Here is a 25,088-nt window from a genome sequence, read left to right as displayed (position 1 = left end):
TATGTTTGTTTTGTTCAGGGTCTCGTTTACATTGCCAAGAGAATTTGAAGGATGATACAGATAACTTCTATACTATTTGAAAACAGCATGGCGTGAGGAGTGCAGGGATTTTCAGGTTATGTCGCCAATCGGGAGGAAGATGTTTGGAACCTGCCCATTACTCAGCTTCCCTCATTTATGGGATCAAGTTGCTTTGATGGGAGTGGAGCCAGCCATTGATGTGCACTGTAAGGCAGATCAGATGGAAGCGCTTTTCTGAAAAACATCTGGTTTGTAAGAGTATTAGAATAAAAGTATTAGGGAAAAAGTGGGTAGCACTTTTTTTGGCCATAACTTTTTATGTATTATGTTACACTCCCCCCTCCCCCCCAATCTGGCTTCCAGAAACCGCAAACAGGAACCTGGAAATAAGAGAGAAACACTTTGGAGTCCAAGGAAAACAGAAGACAAGAACCCCATGCAGAGGAAGGAGGGGTCTGCCCTGGGGTCAGAGTTGACTGACTGATGGATCGAGCTCTCTAAGCCACTTAGCACACTCTTTCCCGATGCTCCCTTCAGCTCCCACACCTATCTGTGCGGTTCTTTTTCCTTCACTAGCTTCACAAAAACCACCCGTCCTTGCTCCTAATTCTAATCCTTCCGAAAGGTCGCTGGGACTCCACCCTTTTCCTGGGCAGGTTTTCTCCTCTTGCTTCCTTCATCTCTTTCTGGGTTAGCCTCTAAGTATTTCAAGATGCTCAAGCAGCTTCTACATTCAAAGGACAAAGGCCTCAATAAGTGGCAATCCAAACCCACGTGGAGTCTCCTTCTCCAGTCATGGCTCTCACCTTCAACGCTTCCCTAAGAGTTTCTCAGCATCTCCTCCAGCCCCCACCTGGCATTCACAGGCTATGAAGAAGCCGTGTTCTAGGAAAGGGGCTCTCCTCCTCAAGAGGTGGGCCTCCAGCATGCAAGACTGGAGGGTTGGATTTCAGCACCAGCTCTTTCCCCTCAACTGTCCCTGGCCCTTTGCAATTTACTTCTACTCTTTTTTTTCTTTCTTATTTTATTTAAATTTAATCATTAGTAAAACTTTCCTTAGGAACCCCCCAAATCCAACCAAACCCACTACCATCAAGTTGATTCTACCTCATAGTGATCCTGTATAGGGTTTCTGAGGCTGGACATCTTTATGGCCGAGTTGTTCCTTCTCTGTTAACATCAATCCACTGGCCTGTTTGCTATCTATCTTTTGAGTTGCTGCTGTCACTGTGCTCCCTATAGACAGTTCTTAAAAGAGAATATGCTCAAGGGAGGAACAGACACTAGTTAAGCTAGACTATTATTTGGAAGCAGCAGTCAAGAGATCAAAGGGCACATGGCACTGGGTAAATCTGCTGTGCACGACCTCTTTATGGTGTTGAAAAGCGAGGACCCTACTTCAAAGACCAAGGTATGCCTGATCCTGGCAGTTTCAATCACCTCCTCTGCATGTGAGAGGTGGCCAGTGAATTAAAAAGATGGAAGGAAAATCAGGGCATTTGAACCAAGTGTTGGTGAAGAGTTTTGCAAGTACTACGGACAACCAAAATAACCAACCAACCGGTCTGGGAACGAGTACCGCCAGAATGCTCCTGAGACACAAGGGTGAGGAGACTTCACCACGCAACTTTGGACATCCTATCCAGAGAGACCAGTCTCTGGAGAGGGACATTATGCCCGGAGAAGCGGAGGGGTGGGGGGAGATGCTGCCGGCGGGAGGGTGTTTCCCTCCCTCTGAGGTATGATGAGTTGGGAGGGACTTGAGGACACTGAACTACGACACTTGCTTGGTTTAAAAGAAGCCCTGGTGGCACAGCGTGTGCTAGGTTGCTCATGGCACGACCAGCAGTTTACAAGAACCAGCTACCTCAGGTCAGGAAGATGAGGGTTTTTTACTCTGGTAAAAAGATAGTCTCAGGAGCCCAGAGGGGCAGTTCTGTTTTCTATAGGATCAATATGTCAGAATTGATTCAATGGGAGTGAGTTTGGTTTGAGTTATTGGTTGGCTTAAAGAAAATACTAGGGACCTTTTTAGGTTTATGGTTTAAAGATGATCTCAGGTCAGTTTAGCCAGCCTTTATTGGAGCCCATGTGAATTTGAAATTCTGTTCAACATTTTCTCCCATTTGATCAGGATTCTTCTACAGAAAATTTAATCAAAGTGGTCAGCAAAGGTAGCCGGGCACCATCCGATCTGAGTCTCATGGCCAAGGAGGAAGCTAGCCACACATTCCATAGCCTCCTGCTCTTCCTGACACCTCTCTGTTGCTCTAGGTGAATAAAGACAAGTTATTGTGCCTCAGATGGCTGCTTGCAAGGTCTTAAGGCCGCAAGCACTCCAGAGCAAACAAGGAGGTGGAACAGAGGCTCTGATGACGTCATTAGGTATTGGGTCAATTCACAGGATGGCCACATGACATCATGACACTGAGCCTCTAACGATGACTCACATCTGATGAGGGTCTGGGTTGTACAGAGGTGGCCTTGGCAGCTATGCTGTTGCAAATACACTATGACACAATATTGGCCACTTCATCTCTTTACGGATGTATACTGACAGCAATTTTAATAATGTACTGGGGAAACCTATCATTAATCAATATGATTTTCATTAACCCTCGCTTCACCTGCCCCCTCCCATGCACCCAGCCCTGGTAGTCACTCATAAATTTGTGTCTGACTTTTGCCCTGTCTTGTCTTTTTATATACATGGAGCCATCCACTATTTCTCCTTTGGTCTTTGCCTTATTTCGCTCGGTGTAACATCTTCAAGATCTGTCTGTAGTCTCACAGCACCAGGACTTCCACTCCTCCTGGCTGAGTAGCAGTCCTTAGTATGGATGTACACGCCACCTCTGGCTCAGCCGCTCTCCTGGGGAGGGGCACTTAGGCGGTTTCCTCCTTTTTATTGGGTTATTTGTCTTCTGTTGTCACTGAGGTTGTAAAGAGATAGTCCTGCAAAGAACAGTGGTGCGTGTCTCTGTTTTCTGGGTGTCCTAGGGGGCTTCAAAAAGCTGATGAAAATGTAGAATGGAATTTCTCCATGAACGTGTTGAAGCCCCAGCATTCCCCTTGAATACCCGGGAGTGGAAATGCTGGCTCCTATGCTGTAAATCAGAAACAACTCAATGGCAATGGGTTACATTTTTAAATGGGAGCTCTATTTTAAGGCTTTGTGGCTTTTTTTAAAGAAATCACACTTTTTTTCTTTTTCACAGTGACTGTATTTTCATATTCTCCCCAGCAAGGGATACAGATTCCGATTTCCCCACATTCTTGGCAATGTTTGTTATTTTCTATGCTTTTTTTTTTCGGTCTCAGCCATCCTGCTGGTGGTGGGGCCAGCTATCTTCGTGGGAGTGGGTTGGTTTTCATTTTCATCTCGCTGGTGGCTCAGGATGTTGAGCAAAATGGCAGCTTGGCCACTGTTGAGGAACTCAAACGGTGCTTTAAACAAAGTGTTTCGAGTTTAGGGAACAACAAAAACTCTAAAGGGGCAAGGACAGGGCCGTGGGATGGACGGAATACGGTCTCCCAAGGGCATTCTCGTAGCATCGCCCCGGCTGCCTGAGAGGAAAGAGCAAGTGCATGGTTGCGTTGGGGAGACGTTCCTGGGTGCCCTTCCCCAGGCTTTTTGTTCTCAGCAATGCAGGTTTTCATTTTCTCCAAACTTCTTCCCAGCTCTTGAAAAAATCTATTAGGACGACCCATTTGGGACCCCGAAAAACCATCACCATAACTTTCTGAACTTGCTTCCCTGCCTTGATTTTAACTGGCCCACAGATCCCCTCAGTAGCCACTTTTTCAATGGCCTATTTTTTTTAGACACCCTTATCAAGACGAAGGCAGGTGTATGACTGAGACCAGTGGTCTGCCACCATCCACGGATGGTAGAGACACTCTTAAACACGTTCTGCTGGAAAGGCAGCTATGCAGGTGGGACCTGGAACCCTAGTGCCAACACTTTGGGACTTACCTCCTCTAGGATGGAGTAGACACACCCCATAGGCTCCAACAGGTTCCAGGGATCAGGTCACAAGACTCCCTCTCCTTGGTGCGGCCTTGATTCCGTTACTACTGCCAGTTTCACGGGCAATCTTTCTTTCACTCATCGTCCACTTCCTGACCCTGTTCCAGAAACTGAAGTCAACCACCTTAATTTGTGTAAACAATGAGCAATAAAATGTGAGACTTGAAAAAAAACCAAAGAAAACAAAAACCCCAACAACTCTTATGTGTATTTTTATTCTTTGCAAATCAGCCATGAACAGTTAGCAAAAAGTAACTTTGGAAAGGTTTACTCTAAACACATATGTATTTTCCCTAAGGTGGAATGTGTTCTGTGCAGTCAACTACCAAATGGGAAAGAAAAATTCCCTGATATTTCACCAGCTATAACTACTGTTAACATTTTGGTTTCATTTTCTTCTAGTTGTGTATGTATCCATATCTAGGCATATACTTAAAAGATATATTTTTAATTGAGGTATTACATGAATAGCTATGCTTCCTGCGTTTTTGCTCATTATTTTATGAGGATTTTTAACAATTATCAGTGAAAGGGGTTTTTAAAAGAGCCTCGAAAATAAGAGTATTTGATGACTACACCAAACCCAAACCCAACTCACTGCCGTTGACTGACTGGATGCAGACTTATCGGTGACAGAGGGCGGGGCAGACCTGCTGCGGCTGTAACTCTTCACGGCGGGTGGGGGGTGTCAAAAGGCCTATCTTTGTCTCACAGAACAGCTAGTGCAGTGGTTCTCAACCTTCCTAATGCTGCGACCCTTTCATACAGTTCCTCATGTGGTGGTGAGCCCCCCTCCCCAACTAACATTACTTTTGTTGCTACTTCATCACTATCATTTTGATAGTTATGAATCGGGCGACCCTGTGAAAGGGTCGTCTGACCTCCAGAGGGGTTGTCACCCCCAGGGGGAGAACCGCTGGGCTAGGGGCTCAGAACTGCTGGCCTCCTGGTGAGCAGCCTGGTGGTAACAATGCCGCCGCCAGGCCTCCTCAGTGACTCCACAGGCTCCACTTGGGATACACTTGAACATATTTGACAGCACCTTTCTGTTGATGTGCATGTTGTTCCTGTTTCTGGTACTGTATCTTTTTAAACTGCGAAATTTTCGAAACGTTCCTGAATTTTCTCATGGCAATGTTTTCTAAGTAAGATTACTGAGTCAGAGGCCATGCATGTTTGTAAGGGTCTGGATTTGTCCTCCCAAGCTGCCCTTCAGAAAGGCTGCACGGCATGTCTATGTGGACTGTATCAATCTGGGGGTTTCCACGCGCCATTGCCAACTTATTAAAAAAAAAGTGTGGCAGCACCAGTGCCGTCATCCCACTATCCTGTTTTGCAGCGATTCAACGGTCCTCTCTAGTTCTGAAATGGGCTAGCTCCTGTCGGATTCTCAATGACGCTTCGGGTTTATTTGCTCCTTTCACCCTCAAGCTCCCCTCACTTCCTCAGCTGTCTGGGCAGAAAACCCTTAAGAACGGCTCTAGCTTCTTGATCCCTGGGAAATAAGGCCGTTTCCTCTGAAGACCCAGTTCACAACCTAGCTAGCTTATGGGCAAAAGTACATTAAATTTCCAACTGTCTCTTGTAATTGTAAGGGAAGCCATCTAGGGCTTAGGTTTGCAAAAAAAAAAAATTTTCATTCCTGTTGTGTACCCTCCCACTTCATTCTGAGCCCAGACTTCAAGCTTTCATGTCACATGTCGTGGGCAATGGTTTCTTCACGTGGTGGTTAGGTGCAGCTTGGCTTCCAGCCTTCCCAGCTGGGTGTGACCTGGGCTATCACTTTAACTAGTCCTTAGTTCCTACATTCCTACCTCTAGACGGTGAGGATCCCAATGGCAGAGCTCATGAGAAGGGTCACCGACTGAGTCAACAACGAGCAGGTGTTTTCTATGCCAGGCACTCTGCTAGGTGTGGAGAAGACAGCAGTTCCCACTGTCAGTGCACTTGCTGTCTGATGTGAGGCAGAAACAAATAAACGAGTGAACAAGAAGCACGGAGAGTAACTGCCACCCAACAACACAGACTGGCAGACTGGCTGCTTTGGGTTACAGGCCTGACAATGGCCTCAAGGGAGTCAAAAATAAACTGAAACCTGAATGCACGCAAAGAACAAGCTTAGAAAAAGAAAGAAGATTGGAGGTAGGAAGCAGGGGTGGCAGGAGCAACCGAAAGGGAGAGAATTCCAGAATCCAGTTTGGGGTCAGGGCGGGTGGTGGGTGGGATGATGACAGAAAAGGCAAGGCCAAAAGAGTGTCCACGATGGTCAAAATCAGACTGGCTTCGTGGCTGGGGTTTAGTGGAGGGAAGATGGAGAATGAGAAATCTCTCGGGTAAGTTACTCATCCCTTTTCCTCTCCCTGCGCTCTTGCCTGTTTTCTGCTGTCCTCAGTTGCAATGACCACTGGCATTGTTCCACGTGTACTGAACAAGTAGAGCGGCCACTTTTTAAGGGTCTGAGTCAGGATCATGATGGCTTTTACAGCTGTTCTCTTTGAATCCCTACCATCACCCGAGGCAGGTATTACCCTCCTATGCTTCCTTATGGACGAGGAAACAAACTCAAGAGATCATTCCTAATTTTACCAAGATCATTTAGTGAGTGGGAGAGCAAAATTCAACTTGATATTCCTACCTGCTCCACAGCACTGTCCGTCCCGTAGACGTCTCGGGTGGCTTGTGCATCTTGGAACTGCTCAGTCCACTCAGTTCTTGTTTTTCAGCACTCGGGTCTGTTACAGAATGTCAGGCAAGATTACTCGCTTCCTATGCAGACAGACAGGTGCTTTTTATCCAGAGATGTGACTTCTAGAAGGCGTCAGTACAGGAAACAGGACAGAGGCTGTGGAGTCATCAGGCCAGTGTGGACCCAATGTCCTGACACTCACTATGGGGCCTTCTCAAAATCTCACTGCCATCGAGTCGGTGCTGACTCACAACCAGCCCCGGGGGGTTTCTGAGACTAGTACTGCTGACGGGAGCAGAAAGCCGGCTTTCTCCTGAGGAGCTGCTGGTGGTTTCAAACTGCCCACCACGTGGATCAGGGCCCAACATGCCACCACTACATCACCGGGCCTCCCGGATTTGTGACCTTGGCCAATCAGTAAGCCTGAATCTCATTTTCCTTCTCTGAAAATGTATTGATCTGGAGAGTTGGATGGAAATGATTAAGACATAATTTAAGAAAAGCCACCCAGAATTATAGTATCTAACCCATGGTGAGTGCAAAGTAAACAGTTGCTTTTGTGTCAAAAGCAAAACACTTATTCTGCAGATAGGAAAACTGATTCGGAAATTTCGTCTGGGGAGAACAGATCATCTTTTTCTATCCAATTTCCCTGATTCTAACACCCTGTGACACAAGCTCACGTGGACTCCTAATGGCATTGTCACTACCAAGAGGAGCCCTTTCCCACATCCATTCAGACGGAGTGGCTTTTCTTCCTTGAGTCAAAAGACAGAGACCACTTGCCACTGCTCCCATCTGGAAAATAGGGTTAATGATACCAATATTATAGGGGGACATGGATCAAATATAGAAAGAGCTGGGAAAGTGTTTCAGCAGGTCTAAAATGGTCCTAAAATGTTATTAAACATTTCTATGAGGTGCCTTGGATAAAAGGTAGGTGAAAAATGAAGAGGATTAAAACTAACATTCAGTTGGAATGAAAAGGACTTTGGAAAATCCAAGAAGTGATTAAAAAGAAAGAGAATGTAGTACCAAAGAAATAAACCTGGGACAATTTTAAAAAGCAGCATATGGCTTTTTAAAAAGACATCTTTTCTTAACTGCAAATAAAATTGGACTCTGTTCTTGGATGTTTTTTTTGACAACTGAAAAGATGTAGGTTACAAGTGAAAACCAGTTAAATTTGGTGTAAGGGGTGAAAGCTGTGCTGGCCAGGGGGGGAGGGGGGAGCAGCAGAGACTAAGAGGGCTGGGGGGTGGGGAGGGTGGGGCGCTGATAGCGGAAGCAGTGCTTCCCCCAGTGAGAGAAGCCAAGGACAGCCTTGTCCTTCTATAGAGGTGGAAGCGGCTGTGAGGACACCAGCAGACCAGTCTCGCGGGGAAGAGGAAACAGTGCAACACGCATTCCCTTCTTCCAGCTGACTTCAGGTCGTGATTACTTCTGAAGACCATATTGGCATTAAGAGCAAGAAGGGCAGTGTCGATGGGATCAGGTACCAGGCATCAAAGACCCAGAACAAAAAATCCTATCAATGTAAGGCGGGGGGAGTGCAGAGTGGAGACCCAAACCCCATCTGTAGACAATTGGACATCCCCTGACAGAAGGGTCACAAGAAAGAGACGAGCCAGTCAGGGTGCAGGATAGCACTGATGAAACATACAACTTTCCCCTCATTCTTTAATATTTCCTCCTCCCACTATCATGACCCCAATTCTACCTTCCAAATCTGGCTACCAGAGCAGGTACATGGGTACAGATAAGAGCTGGAAAGATAGGGAACCCAGGACAGATACCCCCCCCGAACCAATAACGAGAGTAGCGATATCAGGAGGGTAAGGGAAAGGTGGGAGGAGAAAGGGGGAACTGATCACAATGATCTACATATAATCCCTCCTGGGGGGATGAGCAATAGAAAAGTAAGTGAAGGGAGACATCGGTCAGTGTAAGACATGAAAAAATAATAATTTATCAAATATCAAGGGTTCACGGGGGCGGGGGGAATGAGGAGTCGATACCAAGGACTCAAGTAGAAATTAAGTGTTTTGAAAATTATGATGGCAACAAATGCACAAATGTGCTTGATAAAGTGGATGTACGTGTGGATTGTGATAAGAGCTATACAAGCCTCCAATAAAATGATTTAAAAAAAAACACAGAAAAAAGAGCAAGGAGGAGGAGATCTACAAAGATAAGGGAAGTAGACAGTCTAAAATATTCTTAAAATTTTTTTTTTGCCCCCTAAGAAAGTCACATTGTAAAACGTCACATTACTGCATAGGTGGTTTACGCAGATTTTGCAAAACCATGTCTTTTGCATTCTAAGAGAAAGCGTCCAGGCCACAAATTCATGAATCTTTATTAAAATATACATATTTCCCTTTTCACAAATTATTACGAGATGTGCTCAAATCTTAGAAATAAGAATGAAACATTCCAAAGTTTCTTAACGTAGCAATAACACTATACACAACTAATATTGCATAAAAATGATATGGGACCATACTTAATTAACGAGATTTTTAACAAAACATTCTTTTCCAAACAGGTTATAATCTTTATGTTGGCGATGTCAAATCTGTGACGAATCAAGAGTCCATTAAGTAGACCAGCCCTCTTCAACTGCTTGCTCTATTAGGAAGCATCCATTTGATACAGCAGCACCCTCTGCTGGGGAAAGAAAAGTCTGCTCTTATCACAATGCCCTCCCGCAAATCTCTTTTGAACTGGAGGAGCTGAAATCCTGATTCCTTTCATTTTGTTTAACCAACCAATTAGTTACGATCATATTCATGGTCTTAGAGATGCACGGGCCTTATCAAGTATATCCTTCCTGATTTTTGGATAAGTTGGATGGGTTTCAAGAACCTGCAAAATTAAAACAAAACAACAAAGTGGAAAAGCAACTTGGAATTAACGATCAACATTCAAGCCCAGAGATTTCATTATATGAAAATTGCAACAATACATTTTAAAGGTGAGAGGAGTTATGAACTGAATCTTTATTGGTGGCCGTTGGGTTACACACGTCTCACTCATGCAGAGTTCCAGTGAACCCCCATGAAAACAAATAAACAGGCAAAATAAGCAAACTCACAGCCACTCACAGTGACCCGGCAGGACAGCGCAGCACTGCCCCTGGGGGTTTCTGAGGCGGTCACGGTTTGGAGTGGAAAGCCTTGTCTTTCTCCCTTGGAACTGAGGGTGACTTCAAACTGCTGACCTTGCGGACTGCAGCCTAGAGCATAACCCCTAGGGGACCAGGCCCTTGAACCAACCCCATAAACCTTATTTTATTAAAATGTCAGAGTCATATAACGGTGCATAATAACACACAGTTGCTACTTCTTGTGCAGCAAAGTATTATCGTTACTCTATTATGTTAAGATGCTTTAGCATGTCTGAAAGTGTTCCTACACACTTTACTAAGTCAAACATTTGACTAAATGATGTTTGATACAAACTCTTTCAATTAAAACATAAATTTATCTTACAGATTCAGAAAGAGAACGCTTTTATAACTTGCAGACTGCCTGTATAATACTAATAATTAGACATTATAGAATACTATATGTGCAGAATTCAACATATAGATTACCTTCTTAATATGGCAGCTTCTAAAAACTGCCATATTTATGTATCAATTTAAAATATTTTAATAATTTCTAATTACTGTATTAGAAATATTATCATTTATTTATGAATTACATTTAATAAACCCTACCCAAACCTATTACCATCAACTTGATTCCAACTCACTGTGACCCTATATAGCAGCGGTTCTCAACCTATGGATTGCGACCCCTTTGGGGGTCGAATGACCCTTTCACAGGGGTTGCCCGATTCATAACAGTAGCAAAATTACAGCTATGAAGTAGCAATGAAAATAATTTTGTGGTTGGGGGTCACCACATCATGAGGAGCTGTATTAAAGGGTTGCGGCATTAGGAAGGTTGAGAACCACTGCTATATAGCGCTTCTGAGACTGTGTACATCTTGGTGAGAGCAGACAGCCTCATTTTTCACTGGCGGAGGAGCTGTGAGGTTTGAACTGCCAGCCTGTGGTCAGCAGTGCAAAGCTGACAGTATCACCAGGAATAGAGTGATTTTTTTTTTAGCCAGCAGCACATATCAAATTTACCTGTAGCAATTCTGATACATTTCTAGGTCTACTCAAACTAGGGAGTGGGAAGATGTGAATGAAAACAACAACACAAAACAAAAAAACCTCCACAAATGATTCTGATATATAACCTTACATTACTGTGTGACCAAGCCCTGGAAGTGCAGTGGTTACGAGTTGGGCTGCTAACCACAAGGCCAGCAGTTTGAATCCACCAGCACCATCGAGGGAGAAAGAGGAGGATTTCTATTCCCATAAAGAGTTACTGTCTCAGAAACTGACAGGGGTATCTATCCTGCCCTACAAGGTTGCTGTGAGTCAGAAATGACTTGGCAGTAGTGAGGTTTTGGTTAACATAGTGAGAAAATCAGCTTTATAATAATCAATAGCAATCATTCGGATAAAAATGCACTAAGATGGTACTTATAATGATCCCACTATAACTGGGATAAGGAATATTACATAATTCTTTCATATATTCTTGGGGCTCTTCATAATGCTTAGTATAATATCATATCAATGACATAATACACATATAAATTCTGAACTTTCTAAAACTGTAACTTAAATATTTGCCATTCTAGAAAGGGGTCAAGAAATATGGTACAATGACTTTTAAATTACAGAAGTAATTTCATGTCAACTTGATCTACAGAAGTTGTAGGGATGGATTCTAGCCTGTCAATAAGGTCACAGCCTGATGTGGGAGTGGTCCATTCATAATGCAGGTCCTGGGAACCTACCCCCGCTCTCTTTGCCTTCACCATCCTGCTGGTGGACCCTAGTTGCTGCAAGCCTTGTGATGTGGCCACTGCCAGTGGATCCACCTGACTGCACCACCAGCCTGTGCTATTCCTGCAGTCTGTATCATTGCATGTGGCTGCGTGAGTCTGAAGAGGGACTCTGGACTGGTATTTGACTTAGGGACTTAATCTGGACTGAGCTGGAATGTTTGCTTGATATACAATCACTTCTTGATAGAAAGCTCTTTCTTACACATATATGAGTGTCACTGGATTTGTTTCTCTAGTGAACCGGGCCTAAACCAATCTCTAATGCATAAATCTGAATTCTTTAATAACCAAATTTAAACATATTCATAGGACTTCTATTCAGAATGATGATGTGAAGTATATATACATAAAATCTTCATATATATTCTGACTTAAAGATTAAGTTTTATTTATGGTGCTTCTATCTCTTTCTAGCCTCTTTTATTAACTGAACATTGAAATATTGTTTGAGCCCTACTTCAAAACACATCTTTAAGAAACTGTTATTATTTTCTAAGCTTTTAAAGCTGGCAATCTCTTCAGGGTGCATTTGCTAAGCCATTCACCCAAAATACTACATGGTTTGCTTATGGATAAAGAATATATTTATAATATGTCTACTATAGGCAGAGTTCACCTTATGATTAGCCAATGGTAGAAAACTGAGTATCTGAATTTTGAAGAAATCTGAATGTAAAGTGTTTACCTGGTGACATACATCAATTGCATCCACATATTTTTTCCCTTTTAAGTAATTAAATGCCAATTTATATCCTGTTAAGACAAAAAAAGGGCATAATCATAGCATATTATAGACGACATTGCTAGTGGACTCTGAAGCAAGGCGAGTAACTGAAAAACGATAGAGAGACGTGAGAGTAGAACAGAGAGAACGTGGCTTTGGAACAAAGGTCAGCTAGGAATAGTTCATACGTTTAGAAGAGTGTGAACCCCAAAGCATGGTGTCTATCATTTCCCAGAAGTCTCATTTTTTTCCATTATTTTTGATTACAGTAAAATCTCATCAAAGCACAGTAAACAACAACACAGACACTCAATTATGCAGTCAAGATTTCTTCAGCACTCAACAATGTCAGGTCCACTGGTTCCTACAGCCATGGTTTACAATTAGGAGAGCGCGGGAGAGTATTTCAATTACAAGGGGATAGGAAGCAAGAAGCCTTGCAGGCAGAGGGGACTGTGTAAAGGCCGGTGGTAGAAGGAAGCAGGAGGAACCGAATCAAAACCCTCTCGCTGTGATGGAGCCCATTCTGACTGGCAGTGACCCTGGAGGGCAGGCACAACTGCCCCTGAGGGTCTCCAAGACGGTAACTCCTTATGGGAGTAGAAAGCCTGGTCCTCTACCCCCAGAGCAGCTGGTGGTGTTGATCTTCAGACCTGTGGCTAGCAGTCCAAGGCAAAACCACGGCGCCCCAGGGCCACCAGAGCCTACAATACACGGTAGAGGGCAGAGCTAAGAAGAGACCGAAAGAGACTGGCAGAGCAGAAATTCCACATCAATTTTTAGTAAGCTTTATCACAATTACTGATATAGAAATGTTGCACTTAAAATATGTACAGTTTAGAAGAAAGTTTTAAGATTTTCCTAAATGCCTTCTCTTCAGTATTAGAGTAAGCAAACTAACGAGACAAGAACAGCAATGGTGGGTCCCATGAATATGGGGAAGAGCTTCACAAAGTTCGTGGGAAGATGAAAAGAAAATGGAATTGTCCTATTACCTTTAAAAAAAAAACTCATTCTATTGGGGGCTCCTACAGCTCTTATAACATTCCATATATCAATATCAATTGTATCAAGCAGATTTGTAGATATGTTGCCATCATCATTTCCAAATATTTTCTACTTGAGCCCTTGGTATAAGCTCCTCTTTTTTCCCCTCCCATGAACTTTTTGAACCGCCCAAATATATGATAATATAACATACAGTAATGTCTACTCAATTAAATAGTTCACCAGCTATCTTAGAAATATGAAATGGAGAACTGTCAGAAGCTAATCTTAGTACCCAACAGGGTTTTAAAATTTCACACAAATGCCTAGAAATAACTACACAATGTATTCAGATGGCAAGTCACTAGAAAATGTAAGCAATAAGAATTATCTAAAAGTTATAAATTTGCATTGTATACACGTTTTCTTAATGCACAGTTTCTCTTTACAGAAGGCTCTTTCCTACAGCCATATGAGTGTATATGAATTTGTTTCTCTAGTCGACCCTGAAACCACCAACCCTGAGCCCTATGGAAGAACAGGAGTCTGGTTTTAAGGTTTTGCTGGCAATTCAAAAAGGCAACTGCATCTTAATCTGGCCAGGCAGGCTGGGGATGTTGGAGGCGTTAACGACTGCGAGGAAGGAATCAAACAATGGAAGACTTCGGAGCAATGCTTACTAACCAAAGTTGAAGGAGCTGATACAAATCATCCACAAACACCAAAGGCGACACAATAAAAGCATTTGTGAGTTGGAGCTGTAAATTTACTGGTGTCTCCCCCAAACTGGAATAGTTAAATGACTCAACTTTTAAATGCATTTTTTTTCCTGTGAAATTGTGTCAAAATTCCTGTTGTTGTTAGGTACCAACGGTGTATATATCTTAATGGTGTATTCAAACCATTCTCATTTTAACAAACTGAGTTTGGGGTTCACTGTCCACATAACCTGCACCATGGCTGGGGTTGAGTAACACTATCAGTAGGTCAGTTCCTTGGCTCCCTACCTGTGCAGTAAAGTAAGAGACAGTGGCGCCAGGTCAGATGGGGGCAGGACTGGGCTGACAGCAAATTACTTCTGACCCCATACCGTGACAAGGCTGTTAAAAGCTACCTCAGGTTGAATGAACAAAACATGTCTAATCAAAAATAAAGAAATAAAGACTCATTACACCTACAATTAGACAGAGCATATTCAAGAATTCATTCATTTCTGATTACAACACATTAGTGAGTGTGTGGAAGCAAAGAACAGAGTTTTTGAAACTTTAGCTGGCCATGGGTTCAAGGGCCTACCCCCAGACACCGTTGCTTTGTTTTCAAGAAAGAACTTTTTCAACTCTCTCCAAGCTTGGGAAACATGAGTATGGTTTCAGGAGACAGCAGTGAGGGAGAAGGAAGACTCGCACCGTGTCTCCTGGGGATGGACAGGCCACTGAAGCTGGTTTGGAGAAGAGAAGCCTTTGGAGAGGGAGGAGCAAGCTCATTGCTGTCTACAAGAGAAGAGCCCGATGGTGCGGCATCTAGTGCCCAGCTGCTTGCTGCCAGGCTGCAGGCCCCAGCTGCCTGCGGGACAAAGAAGTGGCAGGGCTCTTGGGGACAGCTCTGGTTTTTTGCAGGTGGCGGGGAGGGTTTTAGAGTTACATGGAAGAAAGGCTACTGTGGGCTCCTCCAAAGGCAGCCCTAGGTGGCTTTCACAAAGCCCATTTCAACTCAATGTTTACAGACACACGAGCAGAGGATGCATGCCGTGCGCACACTCAAACTGTGGGGGGGCGGACGACAGTTCATCAGGTATATTCCAGATGCCCATTTGTTAGGGACTTTGTTGACTAGCATTTCCCACAGTAATCCTACAAACACTCAAACTAGAAGGTGCTCAGGAGGAAAAAAATGTCCCATGGTCGCAACATACATTTAAAGAACCTGGAAAATCCATCGTATAGAAATTGACATCACTGGATTTAACACCGCCTTTTCATAACTAACTGACAGTGGGACACTTTCCCCTCACAACACGATCAGTTGAGAAACAGCATCGAGTGAAAGGAAAGAGGTCGGGTCAGACTAGACCCGGGGTTGGCAAACTTTGAGGGCAGAAGAGACAATCCTGGCTCTCACAACAAAACAAAAAAATTAACCAAGCCACAAATATATTTTTACAAATAAGGATAATGTAAAGTCATATTATAAGTGAAATTATGAGTTGTATTCTCATTTTCAATTGTACTTTAGAACCACATGTACATACCAAAAGAGCCGCATATGGCTTGAAAGCTACCGTTTGCCGACCTTTGAACCAGACAGACGCTAAGGGCTGAACTTCAGGAAATTATACTTAATGACTATTAGTAGCTGGGCATCAATGATAAATTTTACTCTCTCCAGAAAGTTTCACAGTGGAAGTTGGCTATTACTGTATATTTACTTCTGGTAAAACAAAATGCATGCAAACACATATGTATAAATAAAACAAAAGTGTCGTGTGAACATCAGAAGTCTCATTTGCTCTACTCACCTACTGCTGGATTTGTCTGATTGCCAAATTTCCATGCCATCTCATAGTTCAGGGCAGCATCTGAATATGCTTGTTCTTTCTCCATAATGTACCCCATATATTCATAAGCTTTGCAGCAAGACTGAGGAAGAATGGAAATGTATCAATAGATAAAGCACAAAAGCACTAAGATTTTAAAGGACATCTGTGTCTATAGAGCTCAGCCATCTTGATCTATCTAAACGGCCCATAAAACAGCAATTTCCAACCTTCCTCTAGCGAACAAATCATCTATGGAATGTAATAAACCTAATTAAAGATTCGGATGCTAAGCCTCATCCTTAACCTAAGGAATCAAGATTAGGGCAATCGGTCAGAACATGTACATGTCTATGCGTATTCGACATGCATACATCTACAAGTATGATTCCAAAGGTTCATGAAAAATGGAATCACAAGATAATGGAAAATTTTCATAATCTTTCTAGAGCTCCCTGTGTGCATACTCCTTAATATGAACAACTTCAAGTGCATAGAAATAGAGAGAAAACAATATAGCCAAAGAAACCAAAGCTTAGCTTTAAACAATTAAATTCAGGACCAAGCTGTTTCATCCATATCCCATCTCATTCCATCTTTGGATATTATCAGAAAATAATCTTATTTTTTATCAATTTACTCAGTTAGTTCGGCATACATTTTCAAAATTCAGGAGTTTTTTTAAAAAACCATTAATTCCCCACTCACTAACAGCTCTTTCATATCACCAAATATCCAGCCAGTACCGGTGGCATAGTGGTGAAGCATTTGGTGACTAACTAAAAGGTCAGCAATTTGAACCCACCAGCACACTTTGTGGGAGAAAGATTTGACAGTCTGCTTCTATCATGGAGATTTACAGGTGTGAAACCCTAAAGAGCAATCCCCTTCTGTCCTATAAGGTTGCTATGAATCAGAATCATCTGGATGGGGATAGGTTTGTTTGCTTCAGAAAATTCTGAATTTTCGCAGAGACTCTTGTTAATAGTTTCTCAGAACAGGGATCCACATGGGATCATTTTATATCCATTATTGGAGGGCCACACACTGCAGTGATTGGAATGACTCTGAAGTATAATCTTTTTAAACATGGTAAACTATATTTAATATTAAGCTTACCATTTTAACAATTTTCAAATATTCAATTCCGTGACATTACATTCACAATGTTGTGCAATCATCACAATTACTTATTTCTTTTTTTTAACTACTTATTTCTAAAGCTGGTTCCTCACCCCAACGAGAAACCTTGTACTCATTAAGCAGTCACACCCCATCCTAAATCCTAGCCTCTAGTGAACACTAATCTACTGTCTCTACGATTTGTCTATTCTAGACATTTCATATTAAGTGGAATCACATATTTTTCCTTTTGTGTCTGACTTACCTCATGTGGTTTAATGTTTCCAGGGTTCATCTCTATTGTAGTATGTATCACCCCTTACTATCCCATTATATGGCTATACAGCAGTTTACCCATTCCCCTGCTTGTCTAGTTTCCCACTTACATAACACCACAACCCTTGTGGGGTTATATAATATGGCCCAATGGCATCAGAACTTCCTTGAAATTGTAATGAAGTGTAGAGGTTTTGATTTGATGTTGGAGGAGAAGGGTGAAGATACAGTGTAGGTGTGGCCATATTTGAGCCTAAGGCAAAAGGGAACCTGTGCACCGCACTGAGGGTTTCTGTTCCCTCAAAGAGGAACAGCTGCAGAGCCCCAGGGACACTGCTACTGTGCTCTAGGGTCGCTACGAGTCAAATTGATTTCTTGGGAGTAGTAAGTTATATATGTAATTTTTAATGGCTCATTTCCCCAGAATAATTAACATTAAAATACCCAGAAATTGAAGAGTAGGCATATTAAAATTTACGCCATGTTTAAGTTTAAATATTTTATTTACACCCGAGCCAAATTTATTATAATTTTTTAAAAGGCATGCATTTTTTCTTTGGCTCCAGGATCCAGTATGGTCCTCATAATAGACTGTCAAATCCTGTCTTTAACATTTTGAAATTTTGGTCACCGTGGATTTCTTTCTTTTTTAAAATAAACTTCATTAAAACAGTATTTAAACTGACTCCTGAGCTTCTCAGTGTGCCCTTCAGTTCTGCTGCTGAAGCAAGTGCTTTCCCCATTGCATGCCAGTCCAGGGTCACAACGCCCGGGGTTTGCGCTCCCTGGGAAGCTATCACACAGCTGTAATCCCTCAGGGTGGGAGGAGGGGACAGTCTATCATCCTCTGTTCATTTATTATCTAGAAAGCCTTTCTAATTGGAAGATCCTCCTTGGCTATGCAGTAGAAAGGCGGGCTAACTATGTAATTTCCCCCTTTATTGATCAGCTTTAGAAGGAATAGTGAATTCATTAGCAGAACTGTGGGGATCAAATAGAAGCTTTTTTCTATTTTGAAACTTTGGAGAAATTATTGGACTGAGATATATTTGTGCTTCAATCTGTTGCAGTTAGTTTTCTTACTGGAAGTTGAATGGCTCCAACGTTGGCTATTGCGAGTGTCTCGGGATTGGCTTCTGAGTTCTTGCAAGGACGTTAATCATAATTCTTTGCCATCTGGTAAGACAAGATGATCTAACTGCATCTTATATAATTCCTGCTCCAGGTTTGGTTCAGTTAGAGATTCATTTCTGAATTCAATATCTCAAGGTTTCTACGTTTCTGGATCTTATACTGCTAGTATCTTAACTATATGTTTAATCTGCAAGACTTAAGTTTCTTAATCATACAAGGGAGTACAAGAAAACCCAGAATTTTTTCCCCTCTTAAAGACATGTATTTAATTTTTTTTTACAAAACAACCTTATCACCTTCAAAGTACTCTCCATTACACTTAATACATTTGTCAATTCTACGATTCCATTGATGGAAACATTTTTCAAACTCATCTGTTTGGATGGCTGATAGCACCTCCCTTGTTTTGTTCTTCACCTCTTCTATGTTGTCTAATTGCTGTCCTTTCCTGATCCCCTTCATTTGCAGATACAAAAGGACGTCGCACGGAGTGAGGTCAGGTGAGTATGGTGCGTAGGCCAGAGAAGCATGCTGGTTTCTGCCCCAAACTGTCACATTGAGATGGCTGCATAGGCAGGTGCCTTGTTGTGGTGGCAAAATCAGTTCTGTCTGCCACAAATCAGGCCTTTTTTGTCCCACACTGTTCTGCAATCTTTTCAGAACCTCTAAATAGAAAGCTTGATTAACAGTTTGACCTAGTGGAACAAACTCCAAATGCACTATGAGTTGACATTCTCCTCTATTTGGGAAGTTGACAGATGTCCAGAGCAAGGTTTGTCAACGACTGACATTTCACCTTTTTCGAAACAAGGAAACCACTCGTACACTTGAGTTTCACAGCCACACGCTGTTCTCTGAAACAGGCCATCAAAAAAACCAGGTTCGAGTGAAATCACTTTTACAAAAAAATTCAGTGACCAGAGAGAACCTTCCCAGACGACGTCAGTGGGTGTAGTAACTCAGAGTGAGTTGCTTGATGCTTGCCTAGAGGGAAAAATGTGTACTACTAAAGCTCTGCCAAGTGGAGCTTTTTTCCATTGGGGGGGGGGTACCCCCTCGTATTCCACCATGCAACATACTGCTGTCAGCTTCACAGCAAATGGAAATGGGGCCTACATCACACTCTTAATTTCCTATGTGATCTTACATAAGCCTAGATCAGGTATATGTAGGCTGGCTATTCTTTGATAGCTTAGATTTTTCAAAGCCTATTAATGAGCATCCTCTGTTTGTTAAGGCCTATTCAACTTAAAAATCTCACCCAGTTTATCATTTATGATATTCTAGAAATTAATAAATGACTTGATGTTTAGGTTTTCAGGTTTCTAAGAAAGTAGCTTAAGAGTACAAGATGATCATGACTCATCTTTTAGAAAAATAAATGATCAGTTTTGCAATCTTATTTGTGCCACAATATTAAAACCTATAGTGTGATTAAGATTTTAAGATAACTTATATCAATCTGCAAAGATAAATAGGCTCAAGTTTCCCTGCCAAATAAATTTTTTCTCAATAAACTGCAACATAAATTCGGAACTTAAAATGTTGTTTTAATAGTTGTTTATTTTAATGGTTAAACACCAAAATATAGTGTGATTAAACACTATAGCTTAGCTTTATACCTGAACAACAGAACTTTTTACCGAACAAATTAAAAGCTGGAAAGATCTTTTCTCCATAAAGTATATTATGCATAGTGTATTCTAATAGTGCAGAAATGCCATCCAGCTGCAGAAAGTTCATCAAGAGTTTCCCTTAATAAGAGGAACAAGCATCTGTAATTAATGCTCTTCAGTAATTTTCATTAGTTCTAGAATAAGATGGATAATCATAGGCAAGTGTTTAATATTCCAAGAACACTTTCAGTAAGTAGGGCATCACCACAGCTGAAACTTAAACCCCCTCCCGGCCTGCCTTTACCTCCAAGTGCAAATGGCTTCTCCCTTATTCTTTCCTGATTGTGTAAGAGAAACGGGTTCATTTAAATCACACACAGGAAACCTTAGAAATGGGTCAGCACTCGCTCATAATCTATTAATCTATAATCTATTAGAAGAACCCATAAACATTACTTGGTACTCTCCGTCACCCACCCTGTTGTGGCGCAGGCACCGTTTCAGCAGCTCTTCTGCCATGTCATACTTTGCTGACTGAATGTAAATATCAGCAAGCAGCAACCAACTCTTCTCAAAATCCTCAGCATCAATCGGGTTCCAATTCATTTTTGCAATCCGCTTCAACTGGTTTCTGGCTCGTGGCGTCTGTTTCAAGATCATGTAAGCGGTTGCCATTCCCAAGAGTGCTGGGATGTTATCTTTCTGTGGGAAAACAAACTTCAGACTCCCAGACACACACACACACACGTACAATTTCTATGTGTAAAGGGAAAGGTGTGGAGAGTAGTAAGTTCTGTATGGTGTAAGCCCTGGCCTAAGAATGCTACTGCTGGTGCCACCACAGATGACAGTGACGATGGCAATTATGGGGCACATGTTTACTGTGTTTACTGTGTAGGAGAGATAATTCACTAACTACGCAGAAAGCATAACCACACAATTCTAACAATTAAGAATGAGCTTGAGTAGCTAGCTGTGTTGTGTGCAAAACCAGACCAAAATTCAACAAAGATAAATATACTACTTCACTACAACCCTGATGGACCAGTTTGTGATTGAGGGTCATTATTGACTCCTTAGTTCTTCCACCTATGAAAAAGGAAGAATGACAAAATTATTCATCTGCAAATCATCCTGATATTCCTTACCCAAATGAAGAAACCCTGGTGGGATAAGCATTAGGTTGCCACCCACAGGTTGGTGGTTCGAACCCACCAGCTGCCCCGCAAGAGCAGATGAGGAGGTTGCCTGCTTCTCTAAATATTTACAGTTCTGGGATAGGGCTGGAAGGGGAAGGAAATTAGAGGCTTGCTATGTACTTGTAAGTCAGGCAAGTCCCAGGATGGACAACAAAGAGAAGAGTTCGTTGAACAAGTCTAACCTTTATTCACACATTAAAACATCCTGAGACTAGCCATTTAACAGCTCTTCACTCTTAAAGCATATTCTAAGTTTGATTTGAACAAATCATTTCCTCCCAGCTTGATGACTCCTAAGTGACCTGAGAAGTATTTTCTAAAATTGCCAACCAGAGTTCTAACCCCTGCAGGAGACCGATGCTGTCTTTCCCAGTGCAGACGTCCTCAGACGTTCAGCCAGCTATTCTCTGCCCTCCACTTGCAATTCCTCTAAACCAGCGGTTCTCAACCTGTGGGGCAAGACCCCTTTGGGGGTCGAACGACCCTTTCATAGGGGTCGCCTGATTCATAACAGTAGCAAAATTACATTTATAAAGTAGCAATGAAAATCCTTTTCTGGTTGGGGGGGTCACCACAACATGAGGAACTGTATTAAAGGGTCTTGGTATTAGGAAGGTTGAGAACCACTGCTCTAAAGAGTGATGGTTTCCGTCTACATTGGGCAAGATTCAGATGTGCACTTCTATGAGAAACAATCTACTCCTATGACTCAAGAGGAAAACAAGTGGAAACACTTTGGTCTGCGCAGCTTAATGTATCTCTAACACCCCCACCCCCCACCCCCAACATCACCACACACAACCATGACTTCCTGTCTTATGTCTCTCTCAATTGTTCGGAATCCTTTATTCACCACCTGCTGGGGCAGAGAATTCTTTAATGTGGCTCTTGTATCCAAATTCTCCAACTCCCAGCAAACAGTCTTTTCCTGCCTGGGTCAGGTAAGAAGGTGGGGGCTGATACTGATAGGGTTCCTGCTGTGTGTAAAATGAGGTCTCTGCGAAGGAGAAGGGAAACTGTGCTCTCAATACTAGCAAGAGCAAGGAATGGAGTGTGTCCTCTGGACCTGAGATCCCTGTGAAGTGAACCTCCTGGATGCAGATGACAACTATACTATCAGAGGAGCAACAGCAGAACCAGGAGCCAGAGCACCGATCGGCGATGGGCTTGCCAAATCTCCAGGAAGTTGAGCGCTGTTGTGTCGAAGGCTGGCTTGCGGAGTGGGGTGTCTCTGGGCAGCTAATTCAGGGAGTTGGGCTTACTGACCCACGCAAGTGCAGTGGAGTGAGTGCCTTTGGGCTGATGCTCAACGGAGTGGAGTGTCCCTGGGCACTTCATTCGGGTTGCTGACCACCTTAGGGCTGAGGCCCCCAGCGGAGTGGTGTGTCCCTTTGGGCATTTATTAGCAGAACTGAGATTCTGTAACATGTCCTGGTAAACAACTCCCCTGAGCATTCTCACCTGCATTACAAATTGGTTAACGTCCTTAATAAACGCTTTAACCATGGAGTATGTCTATGAGTTCCTGGGTGTCCACTGCAATGGATGTTAGAAAACTAGAGAAGTACATTAGAGACTATTAGTTAAGACTGTACACTGACCACTGCCGCCTTCCAGCTGATTCAAACTCTAGGATGGAGCAGTACGGCACCAGAGGCTTTTCAAGGCTGTAAATCATTACAAAAGCAGACTGCTGTATATTTTCCCCCCACAGAGCAACGGGTGGGTTTGAACTGCCAGCCTTCGGGTTAGCAGCATTTTAGCCCTGGGGCCATCAGGTTTCTCTGAATTCCTCATAAATCCACTGCCATTGAGTTGATTCCAACTCTTGGTGACCCTCCAGTATTTCCAAGACTGCAAATCTTGATGGGAGCAGGTCGCTTCAACTTTCTCCCGTAGAGCAATTGGTGGGTTTGAACTACGGGCCTAACCTACAAGCCACCAGGGCTCCTTAAATGCTGGGACCATACCCTACACTTTCCACCCGCATGGTTCCTGAACTCACAGAAGGCACTGTCTGCCTCGATGAATACTTTACCCTGGGCCTGCCTTCTTCAACCACACTTTCTCTACAAAGGGCTCTACCGACTCTCCTTAATTTGCATTGGCAACTTTAGGATGGACCACAATGTATATGGCTTTGTGTTGCAATCAGCACTCCTCATCTTTCTGAGACTGAGAAACTCGAAAAAGGGACTGCGGGTTCTTTATTGCTGTGATTCTCACTGCGCCCCACACCTGCTGGCTGATCAATCGACACTCAAGAGAATGAGTGTATGCAGCCTCTGGGTTCAAAGAAAAAAGGGCAGGATAAAACTCAGTCTGGATGAAAGTCCAGCTCCTGCACCAATCCTGGGATAATGGTTCATTTGATTAGGTGAACAGAGCAGAGGAGACGACTACTACTACAGGTCCCAAATGTGCGAGTAAGATAAAAAGACAATGCAATCCCATCAATATAGAAAACCAGTGCTATTTTTCAAGAAACGGTGTAATGCCACTTTGTGGTTTCTGGCTTGCTCTCTCCCTCAAATTTCACAGTAAGAACAATGGATTTGCTCAAAATAAACTTGCGCATTGTGATGTGACAGAATGCCACTACATAGCATCATTCGGTAGCTGTGACACTTCTTCGAAACGGATGCTAATCATGCTCTTACAGATTTCCTTAGACATACATGCTTGTCCTATTTCTGTTCTCTGCTCACTCGGCAGCTGCCGTCCATCCTCCACACCCACCCCGCTCAGCAGAAGTCCCTGTGAGAACATCACGGAACGGCGGCAGACAGGGCTCTGCAGGAGGACGGCCAGCGGCCGAGGCCCACGCTGCTTTGTATGAGGGAACGCTCGCAGGGAGGATGCAGCTGCCTCCCGGAAAATCATGCCCACGTGGCCACAGGAGCCGCAGCCTTCCTAATGATCTCTTGGCATCTGTATCTCCTCCAGGGCCCTGAGCCTCCCCCTTGAGGAAGGACAGGGTCACTGCGGATTTGTAATAGTTTATGGCTATGACTGTAACCTTTCAGCCCCAAGGACACACAGCAAACTGCTGAATTCTCGGCGGTTTCAGGCATTGCCGGCTAGGAAGAAAGAACATTGAATCAATGAACTCTCTCAGAACCAGCTACTGCCAACTGCTGACGGGGTAAACAACACGCACTACCACTGAGTGCATTCCGAGGTAGAGAGATCCTTAGGGCTGTGCAGAACTGTCTCCTAGAGGCTTATGGGGTAGGGACCTAGAATTCCTTTTGTAATATCTGCTAAGTGAGGCAATATAGTAAAGGGGAGGAAAAACTGCAAAACTCAGATTGAAGAGGGAGGTGGGTGTGAGGGCGCTGTAAAGACGGTAATAAGATTCTTACAAGAATAATAAAAAGAAAGGGGAACTTGTTACTTCAGATTACAGGGATTACTTCAGTGTTGCTAAAGAACAGCATTATTGACAAATTTGAATTGTACGCTTATCAGTACAGTATTGAGCTCATTTAGTCTTAAAGCTGAACATAAGAGAGTATGAAATAAGAAGACAGTCAGGGTTTTAACTTCCTAAGGCAACACAGGCTATACCTACAAACCACCGCTGGTCTGTCCGGTTGTCACACTGGTGGCCTGTGTGTTGCCGGGAAAAGCAAGGATGCTACTTTGAGGACTAAGGTGCGCCAGGCCTAAGCCATGGCATTTTCCAGTGCCTGATCTGCATGTGAGACTTGGACAGCGAATAAGGACGCCTGAAGGAGAATCGATGCATCTGAACTGTGACGCCGCAGGGTGAGTACTGAAAGCACCAGGAATGCATCTGAACTGTGACGCCGCAGGGTGAGTACTGAAAGCACCAGG

The 25,088-nt window shown here is 43.1% G+C and overlaps 1 protein-coding gene across 3 annotated transcripts in view; it reads right to left on the bottom strand.

Annotated features, from left to right (window-relative positions):
* Positions 1-9,080: 9,080 nt before the first annotated feature.
* Positions 9,081-25,088, bottom strand: part of TTC21B (tetratricopeptide repeat domain 21B) — an 81,528-nt gene continuing 65,520 nt past the window's right edge. For all 3 annotated transcript variants that reach the window (XM_004703772.2, XM_045298541.1, XM_045298543.1), the window contains 4 exons: positions 20,527-20,751; positions 15,884-16,004; positions 12,340-12,407; positions 9,081-9,605 (listed from right to left, as the gene is read on the bottom strand). In XM_004703772.2, the coding sequence (XP_004703829.1) occupies positions 9,528-9,605; positions 12,340-12,407; positions 15,884-16,004; positions 20,527-20,751 (492 nt within the window). In that variant the 3' untranslated portion in view covers positions 9,081-9,527. The remainder of the gene's footprint in view (positions 9,606-12,339; positions 12,408-15,883; positions 16,005-20,526; positions 20,752-25,088) is intronic.

The sequence above is a fragment of the Echinops telfairi genome, unplaced genomic scaffold, assembly GCF_000313985.2.
Source record: "Echinops telfairi isolate 266 unplaced genomic scaffold, ASM31398v2 ScPeMD7_4;HRSCAF=17, whole genome shotgun sequence".
Taxonomy (NCBI): domain Eukaryota; kingdom Metazoa; phylum Chordata; class Mammalia; order Afrosoricida; family Tenrecidae; genus Echinops; species Echinops telfairi.
Note: the sequence above shows the minus strand (reverse complement) of the source record. Positions and strands in the feature narration are given on the sequence as shown.